We start from the raw sequence: 10,255 nt of genomic DNA, 5'->3' as shown, positions 1-10,255 counted from the left end.
TTAATCAAGTCTGAAGCTTCTTTTTTAAAACTGATCTATTTTGGACACAGTAGAATTATCGACGTGTTTACCCACTTGTTTCTCTTCCGTATCCAAAACAATGCCGCATTGAGCGGTTTGAAGCCATTTTTTTCAGGATGTAATGTTCTGGCAGCAACTCTATTTATTCTCCAATACGCCTATATGTGTCGACAAGAAAGTCCCCAAAATTTCATCTTCTTGCAGTTGTATTTAGTGTAACCGATATCATATCAACCATAAAATTCTTCATCATTATCACCCTCAAAGCCATCCCAAGTATTTCGTACGCTGCCTCATTCCCATCCCCGGACTACTGCCTTAACAAACAAGCTAAACTCTTCAATTCCTCCCCTTGAAACTTTTTGAACATAAACTGTGTGTACAATATAGCCATTGGATCTTTCATTAGCGTGCGAAGCTGCAATGGAGGGGCAAAGTTTTCATCATTATGGTTACCAACTACCTCTTCCTGACGTTGCCTCCAAGGGCTTAATTGAACCGATTGATGAATTCAATTAAAAAGTGCTTCTTGTGCACATATTGCTTGAAAAATGAATGACAACCAACTCACATAGCCTGTTGCCAGTCATTATGGCACACTGACTGCTAGACATTTCGGCAGAAAAAACGTGCTTACAAAATATCAGAACCCATTGTGCATGCAAATCATAAATGTTCTGAAGCCACATTTTATCAACCAACTTATATTCTTGTACCAACACCTTCCACCTTGCCTCAAATTCTTCTTTGCTTTCGATATCCCAAATGCAATCATTCAAATCCTTGAAAGTGCCCTTAACCCAACCCTTGTCATTGAACTTGTTACTAATATGCCATATGCAGTACTAATGAAAAGTGGTTGGTAGTTTACTGCTAATAGCTTTTTCTATGGCTCCATCTTGAACCGTAATTATGACTTTCGGCGGCTCACCTAGCATAACCTTAAGAATTTCTTCAAATAACCACTCAAAGCTCTCCATTTTTTCATTTTCAAGAATACACAACTGAATATTGTGGTTTGACTGTGGTTATTAACTCCTAACAAAGGAGCAAACATCATCCCGTAAACATTAATGTTGAAAGTGGTGTTAAAAACAATCACATCACCAAAAAGGCCATAACCATGTTATGACTTAGCATCTGCCCAAAAGAAATTCCCAAGTGTTCCACCTTTGTTAATCTCCATCTTGAAATAGAATAAATCTCATCCTCAAAATGCTCTTTCAACATTTCAGCATCATGCCCAACTAGATGAGCTCACAACTGTTGTTCCACGTTGTAAATATCCTTGGGGATGCAACCAATATTTCCAATTCCTCCACTTTGCACCTCCAACAAAGCCACTTGTTTACTTATGGAAATATTGGCCTTTGCACATTGTTCAATCATCGCCTTCTTTGCCTTCGAAACTCGACGATGTGATCTAAATAAGTCTGACACACTTGACATAGGGTGGTTGTGCCTTTCATTGAAAACTGTTGCAACAAACTTCTTCCCTTATTCAGCATAAGTCTCACCTTCACTGAGTTCTAGCATCTCCTCTTTTTCCTTTCTTATTAGGTTTGGGATTACCTTCGTCCCTCTTCTTCCCTTGTTTGCAACAAACAAATTCTTTCCTTAACCAATATTCACCATCAATGGACTTTCTACTACTATGCTCCTGACTCCCAAACCTCGCTGCAAGTGCATAATTGTTGTCAAACCTATACCTTTCATCTAACGAATCAAACTCCATTCTTAATTTGGGTTTCAACTTTTCATCTCCTCTTGGACAACAAATTCATCCCTCCCTACACCTAATTCATCTCCTACATCTACATCTTCTCTTTCAACAACAATTTCTTCTACTTCTACCTCACCCCTCATCGAATTATACTTCAATGTCTACTTGCATCAAAGTTACACAAGTACAACACAACTTATCACAAGCCAACACAACTTTTACACCTATATATCTAAAATCCACCTTCATGATTTCAACCAAATCCACTGATAACCACCCACCATTATGGTTTCAAGTCCCAAATTAAAAAAAAAAAAAAATGCCACACTGGAATGGAAATGCTTTATAACATAAGTTCTGCAATTATTCAAACATTCACCTTCACAATCTGGGTTCCTGTTGAGGTTGTGGATGAATGAACTGTGTCAACTACAATCCAAGCACAGCTTCAATCCTCTATAAATCGAGCACAGCACACACCCTTCAACACTTCTCTCTCTGCCCCTCTTTCCCGAAGGAGACAACCCTAATCTACCTCTCCCTTGCCCAAAAAAAACACCCACCGAACAAAAAAAAAAAATTAAAGTAGGGAATTATTGGGTCGCAGCTGCAACCCAGCTTCAATCCTCCTCAAATCTGTTCCAAAGTCCCACTCCCTCTCTCTGCCTCTCTTTCCCTCTTCAGCGTGCGGAAAGGCCAACCCATTTTTCCCGCTTGCTCCTTGGTTCCCTTCCTTAAACAAAACATGCTAACTGAATAAAAAAAATTTAAAATTTTCTAAATGCACCAGGCCATAGCGACCTGATTCTACTAGTGAGCTCATCCATTTCAGTCGTTAGATCCTTATCTGCATGGATGGTTCACATGCTTCGTCCACAAATCTTAGAAACGCCCAACCATCAAATGTTTCCTTGGTCTTGTGGGCCTAAAACAAACAGCCACAAAATTTTATTTTTTTATTTTTTATTTTTTTTGTATGTTTGCCCTTTTTCGAGGGTCCTCAATCAATGTGCAGATTCAAATAAAAAAACGCAATATGATCTGGAGCAGCTGCAGGTCTTTGTGGATGCACTTCCAGATGGGTGTGGGTTCACATCGAGGTGGTGGCACGGTTAGAGGGGTTTGATGTAGGTTGTAGAAATCTAGGGAACACCTCAGACGGCAAAGCGGTGCAGGCAATGAGGTGGTGGCAAGTCAGAAGGATGGTTGTTGCGGCAACGTGCATATCCGTGGGTTGCGGGTCAAGCTATTTTCGATCTAGGGCATTCGAATCATGCAGCAGCGGTTGTGGTGGGTGAATGCAGGATCAACACGGTGGACTCGGGTCAGCAACGACAACATTGCTCACTGGTCATATGGCACTACACAACTGGATGTGCATCTTTTTTTTCTTTTCTAACCTGCGATATGGTGCCGAGAAGAGAATGCTCTTTTGGAATAATTTGTGTGTCTATTCAAATCTCAATGAGGGTTTTATAAGTTGTTACAATCCTATCAATAAGAAAAGAAATAATTTATCAAATCATACTAAACTAAGAATCCCAAGATTATATGAATATACACAAAAGTCAACAAGTTCAAGTTGCATGGTTTTGCATATTAATTAAACTACCATCAATTTTCAGGCATTTACATATCATGATTGATGAAGGAAGAAATTTTCTTGAGCAAAGCCACGGCCTTGTCAGAACCTGGTTTGTTAAAATGGAACCCATGCATGGTCCTTCTCCTTAGTCTCCACAATCTCCACACTCCTGCCACACTCACTCTTCTTCAACAACTCAATATAATACCAACCTTACTAGCTCAACAAATCCAACTCAGAAACACAAAACTATCACTCTTATTCCTAATTTCCCAAGCTTCGAGTCTTTTCCCGAGTTTATAAGCAAGTCATTAGACCATCTTCCCGAGTTTATGAACGAGTCATTTGACCATCTTCAACAATGGGCTAAAACCTAAAATTTCCCTTCCCCCCGCACCCCCCTCCCCCCACAAAAAAACTCCACTCCAACCCATGACCCAAAATTAACCTAAAACCTAAAACTCATATGGGGGTCAAATACCGGCCCAATTTTAGGCCACAAAGCAAAATGGGCCTCACCAACTGAGATTGAAACCGGGGCTGTGAAGCCCACTGCCCATCCGCTACTTGCCTACGTGCTGCACGCGCTAGGCCTTTTCAGAAATCCAACAAACCCACGTGGGGTTGTTCCCCCGAGTGTCAGATAGATCATCAAGTAGCCCAACGGCTACTTTTCTTTAGCCAATGGCCCGGTTTAAATGGGCCGTTGGTTAATCCAATGGTCCAGGTTCAAATTTTTTTTTTTTTTTTTTTTTTAGTTTTATATTTATATATTTATTGAATCTATCGGCTTAGATCGAATATAATCGAATATAATCAAATCTAACGGTAAAAAAAAAGATCTAACGGTCCAAATTTAAATCCAACGGCTAAAATAATTTAAAATAATTATTTAACTTAAAATTCAACCAAAAACTCTATAAATACCTATGTATTTGTTCAAACATCCACACAAAACTCACTTTTCTCCTACAATTCTTCCAATTTTTCTTTCTAACATTTCCTCCCATTTCCAAATTTTTCAAGATGGCAACAAAGCATATTAGAGGTCGTAATTGGACCTTACACGAAGATATTGCTTTATGTTTAGCATGAATTTCTGTTAGCAAAGATGGTGTCGTTGGCACAAATCAAAATAGAAAGTTTTTGTGGGGTAAAATCGTTGATAAGTTCCATGAAAACTCCAACGCCGGTCGAAGGGAAGTTGGTGGTGTTTATGATCAGTGGAAGATTATCAACAAAGTGTACACTCTGTGGAAAGGAAGCTTGGAGAGAGCCATGTTTGGCATGCCTAGTGGAAGGAGCGCCTCATAAATTGTGAGTTTCTTTGTTGATATTTTAGTTGTCATGTACATAATAGTATTTTGCAACTAATTGTTTTTATGTATTTGTTGCATAGGGTGACAAAGCAATGGCAATTTACAAGACAAGAACTACACCAAAAAATCAAGCTTTTAAGTTGCATCATGCTTGGAACATCCTTAAGGATTGTCCGAGGTGGGGAACAGATGCGAACCAACAATGTGAAAGATTATTTCATAGTGAAGCCCCACCCCCAAATGATGTCAGTGAAGGTGTGAATTTTGCCGACAATGAAGGTGTCTAACAAATGACCCTAACTTCTTCTTCTGCAAGGCCCCCGGGTAGAGATAAGCAAAAGGAAGCAAAGAGAAAGAGAAAAGGGAAGTCCCAGGATCCGATACGTGCACAATTTGCTAGCAAAATGGCAAGAATGAACGAAAACAAGTGTCGTCGGCAAGAAGAATCGGCCCAAATGCGTTTGGCCATGAAGGAAGAAGGGGATAGGGAGCAAGAAAGGTTCAAAATTAATTTGATGATGGAGGACCTCGACAAATACACTCCAAAGAGGAAAAAATACTTACGTGGTAAGCAAAAGGACATTTTAGGAAGGAATGCCACAAGGAGTATATTTCAAGACGATGATTCATCTCTAGACTATCACCAAGTCAAGATGGTGGAATATTAATTGCGAGCTCATCTAATCTGGCATGATGCCAAAATGTTGAAAGAGCATTTTGAGGATGAGAAAGAAAAAAAATGATTCATTCTATTTCAAGATGGAGATTGAACACTTGGGAATTTCTTTGGGGATGTGATTGTGTTTGACACCACTTTCAACACAATGTTTACGTGATGATGTTTGCTCCTTTATTAGGAGTTAACAGCCACGGTCAAACCACGGTATTCGGTTGAGCATACTTGACAAATGAAAAAAACCAAGAGCTTTGAGTGGTTTGAAGAAATGCTTAAGACTATGTCGGGTAAGCCAGCAAAAGTTATAATTACAATCTAGGTGGAGCCATAGCAAAGGCTATTGGCAACAAACTACCAACCATGTTTCATCGGTACTACATAGGGCATATTAGTAACAAGTCCACTGACAAAGGTTAAGTTAGGGTGCTTTCAAGGATTTGCATGATTACATATGTAATATCAAAAGCAAAGAAGAATTTGAGGCAAGGTGGAAGGTGTTGGTAGAAGAACGTGAGTTGGTCGATAAAACATGGCTTCAAGACATTTATGACTTGCGTGCACAATAGGTTTCGACATTTTGTAAGCATGTTTTTTTCATCGAGATGTGGAGCAGTCAACTTGCCTATAGTTGTCATTTCATTTTCAAGCAATATGTGCACATGAAGCATTCTTTGATTGAATTCATCATTCATTCAATCGAGCCCTTGGACAGCAACATTAGAAAGAGGTGGTTGGTTATCATAATGATGAAAATCATGCCCCTCCATTGCAGCTTCGTATGATAATGGAAAAGCAAATGGCCAAATTGTACACACTGTTTATGTTCGAAAAGTTTCAAGTGGATGAATTGAAGAGTTTGACTTGTTTCTAGAGGGAGCAGTCCGACCACGAGAACGAGGCAGCAAACGAAGTACTTGAGAGGGCTACGATGGTGACAAAGATGAAAAGGTTGGTGTTTGATACAACCTCGAGTTAGGCTAAATACAGCTGCAAAGAGATGGAGTTTGGGGAACTTCCTTGTCGATACATATTAGCGTATTTGAGAATGAAACAAATAAAGTTTCTGCCGGAGTGTTAAATGCTGAAAAGGTGGCTTTAAACTGCCAAAATCTGCATTGTTTTGGACACGGAAGAGAAAGAAGTGGGCAAACACGCTGACAATGACAAGGTGCTAATATCAAAGGAAGGTACTGTATTTCTATCTCTGACTTTAAAATGTTGGATATGAAGCTGAACTATTTGGGTGGTGGTAACCATGGTTAGAAAAGAAATAAACTGCACAGGCGGTAGGAGTTCCGAAACTGAGGTGCTTAAAGTTCCCTTTCAAGTTAAAAGAAAAAAGGCTTCGAAGACAAGTACAAATGAGAAGTGAAGTCAAAGTCGAAGACGCAAGGGTGGGAAGAAGAATTGTCCACGACCAAACACAAGGTATGCAATGTAATGAAATGAAATATCACTTATGGTTTGGTTGACAATTTATTTGTGGTTGTAAAATTTGAAAAAACTTTGGATTGATTTGTAATTATCCAACTCCTACAAGAGCGAGCCCAAAGAACACACACAGGCGACATCAAGCACCCACTCCTGGTGATGTTACCGGGCGAAATGAAATTGCTGACCCTGAGCCTAATTCAATTCCAACCCAAAACAGTAACACGGAACGTATGAGTGGTAATTCAGGGGTACTAGATGATTTTTATGAATATATAATGACTAACCATTAAAGCGGTGTGAATAATTAAATTGTGGCTATTCATTTTATATGCAACATGTGTTAATTTTGTACAGGGATGAACTATTATATACATGTGACCACAGTTGGTTTTTCAAAGTTTGTGTGGACCACAGCAGTGATGGAATGTATGATCAACTACGAGTGACATGTTATGAGATCGTATGAATATTTGTGAATACATAGGAACACCTATGAAACTTGTACTTGCAATACTTACTTAAGCTTGAAATTACAATATAGTTACAAAAGTTCCTAGAAAATGTACATAATTAGTATTGGAGCAAGTATATAGGAAGGGAGACATAAGGCTAAGCATCTTTGGGTGTGTTGTGAACCATCTTCACGTACTTATGTTCAGTGTACACACCACCATCTCTGATGATGTCTTCCACTTGCGAGGCCATAATGCAGTCCCAATCATATCTAGACTGAACCCGAGAAAGATAAGAAGAAAATTTCTCATACCCATCACAGAAAGCGGAGTCACACTCTTCTTGGAGATGTTTCATTTTCCATGAGTAGATTGACCTATGACGTACATATTCCTTCTTTTTTTCAACTAGTGCTTCATACTTACGCTTTCGCCTATGTATTAGGCATTTATACTTTGCTGATTTGCACAATGCCTTGTTCAGCTGTTGCCGTAATGCAACCAATGTGGACTCATTTTCGAGGCACTTGATGCCATTCATCGATAGAGCGTGAGTTAGCAGAAAATTTGGCCTTTGATTCTATAATTTGATCGGTCATATCATCAAAATCATCATCACTACTTGAGAAAGCCATGACATGTGTGCTTAAACCATGGCTACTAAATTGTTCTTGCCTGCATTTTATAGATGATCAATTTAGATGTCATTAAATGACACAACAAGTCATAAATGGATGGAAACAGATTTCCAACTAGTTTGTCAACAATACTCTTTCCAATTGCTTACCTTTTTTTTGTGCAACTATATAAGGAATGTATCATGGACAAAGCAAGTGTTGTCCAATGATTTTTCCTTGCTTTCCATTCGTAAATGATCAATTTAGATGTCATTAAATGTGCACCCCCTTCGAATTGTCTATTAGATCATTTTCATTCAAGTGTTTCATGCGGTGGATACTAGATAGCAACCTAGTTGCCTCCAACAGTACTCAACTCCCCACGAATATGCTCGATTTCCCCTTCCAAATCAAGGTGTACACTCTTCCAAAACAAAATACATTGTGTTAAGATATATCTACCTGAAAACACACGCTTGTAAAGACACATAGCAGAACCTGGCTTCGAATGAGGCAGTTTCTTGCCACAATTTGATTCTTTGGCAGTAGGTGTATTCACGGTGATTGGATGCTAAGATTTGGAGTTTGGTGTAAGCCAAACACAATTTCCATTAGAAGTATTAAAGATGATGGGATTTGTTTTGGGAGATGGGGTATTAATTGGAGGAAGAGTTATGGATATTAGTGTATTTAAGAGGATTTGGGATGGAGTTTTGGGTGCTACTGGTGTATTGATTTGGAATGGAGTCAAATTGGGTGGTGTTGCCATGATTTAGTGCAGTTAATGGAACTGCAGAGCTGAAAGGGTTGGGATCGGTTGAAATAAGTGCAATACAATTAGGTAAATGATGGTTTAAGTGATAAGATAGAATTAAAATTCCCTTTTACAAGAATGTTCGAAAATCGAGGGATTAGGAGGGAAAAGGTTGTTGGAAATGTGCCCTAAAGCAAATCATATGATGATACTTTACGGACATTTCACATGTTAAATTAATCTAGTTTAATATAAAGGGCAAAAATTATTGTTTAAAGCCGTATCATATAAATGTTATATGCTTAAACGATAAGTCCAAGGATTATGTAATTGGGAGAATGTGATCTAAAACAGTTAGATTCATGAGACCATTCTCTTTCGTATACATATCCTAAACGTTCCTGAACATAGGATTGCCAATTGGGCATTGACAGTCTGTTAAGATCAGTATGTACTATGTCTTCTCTTAAAGAGAATAACTAGTCTCGAGTCATTGGTGTGACCAATACCAAGACAACCATGTAGGTGCTTAATAGAGAATGAGTCCACTAAACATAATGAACGAGGAGTTCTCATACTCATGTCACATAAGAACTCATGGTTGGGATAATGCAAAGTACTCTTTTGACCTGAGGCATCATAGTTATCTTATGGTTAGGTCCTTGATCTTTGACTATGTCAAAGTCACTTCGTCAGAGGGTGTCCACAACATAGTTGGGGTTAAGCCACTTAGCCACAGAGGCAAGTGAATGTATAACAAGGGATCTTTAACCTTCAAACCGTTTGAGGGAGAATACTCTATGATACCATTAAGAATCTCTGGCCATAGTATGAATGAGATTTAGGAATTCATTCCAAATCACATTCAACATAATTATATAAGTAAGAAAATCACATTGGATAGTTGACATGAATAAAATATCAAACCAAACAATGTGGTCAAGAGTATTGTATTAAAAAAAGACTGTATTGCATTGTAATCCTAAACTGAAAAGGTTCTCCACCTTTTCTGATTAGCTTGGGGAGCCATGATATACTGATAGGTGTCACTCATGGTTTGTCGTTGCCCTAAAGGTATATAATTGCTAAAGGGAGAATTGAAAGTATGTTTCAATTCACAATTGATTTAAAGAGTTCTAATCGCCCACTGCCTAGCTAAAAGAAACCTAATGGATCATACACCGAGTAAGGTAGAGATTGAAGAAACAACGGAGATGAGTAAGGATAATTAAATGGTTTAATTATTTATGGCTAAGGTTAATTAATATGTTAATTAATCAAACGAATAAGTTTGTTCTAGACCTCGAGTTAGTTTTGGGCTGCAAGGCTCAATGGGATTTGAATGTCAAGCCCATTAACTCAAGTTCTTTGACAACTTGAACACACAAAGGGCCTCAAAGCCCAATAAACCCATCAAGGATAGCCATAGGGTGAAGGGTAGGCAAACTTGTGTTAATTGCAAGTTTGCCACTCCATTGTGAGGTGGTATAAAGGCAACTTTTTAGCCATTTCATCCTTAGGGTTTTCTAAAGGAAGAGAAGAAAACACAATGCTCTCTCTTCTCTAATAAAGGTCGGCCACCCTAGAGGAACATAGCTAGCAATCTTCCTTCCTCTAGGTCACTCATCTCTTCATCAATGCCCTCCTTGGTGTGGAGACTTAGAGGTTCCCTGT

At 38.7% G+C, this 10,255-nt stretch overlaps 1 protein-coding gene across 1 annotated transcript; it reads right to left on the bottom strand.

Annotated features, from left to right (window-relative positions):
- Window positions 1-1,278: 1,278 nt before the first annotated feature.
- Window positions 1,279-1,756, bottom strand: LOC125480526. The gene is made up of 2 exons (XM_048591458.1): window positions 1,594-1,756; window positions 1,279-1,496 (listed from the first exon to the last, which is right to left on the bottom strand). Exons 1-2 carry the CDS (start codon window positions 1,754-1,756, stop codon window positions 1,279-1,281), a joined length of 381 nt encoding a protein of 126 aa, XP_048447415.1.
- Between the last annotated feature and the right edge of the window lie 8,499 nt (window positions 1,757-10,255).

The sequence above is a fragment of a genome, unplaced genomic scaffold, assembly GCF_019419815.1.
Source record: "Pyrus x bretschneideri cultivar Hongxiangsu unplaced genomic scaffold, Pyrus_bretschneideri_v1 Contig10, whole genome shotgun sequence".
NCBI lineage: Eukaryota > Viridiplantae > Streptophyta > Magnoliopsida > Rosales > Rosaceae > Pyrus > Pyrus x bretschneideri.
The sequence above is the reverse complement of the archived record's forward strand: the minus strand, read 5'-3'. Positions and strand labels throughout refer to the sequence as shown.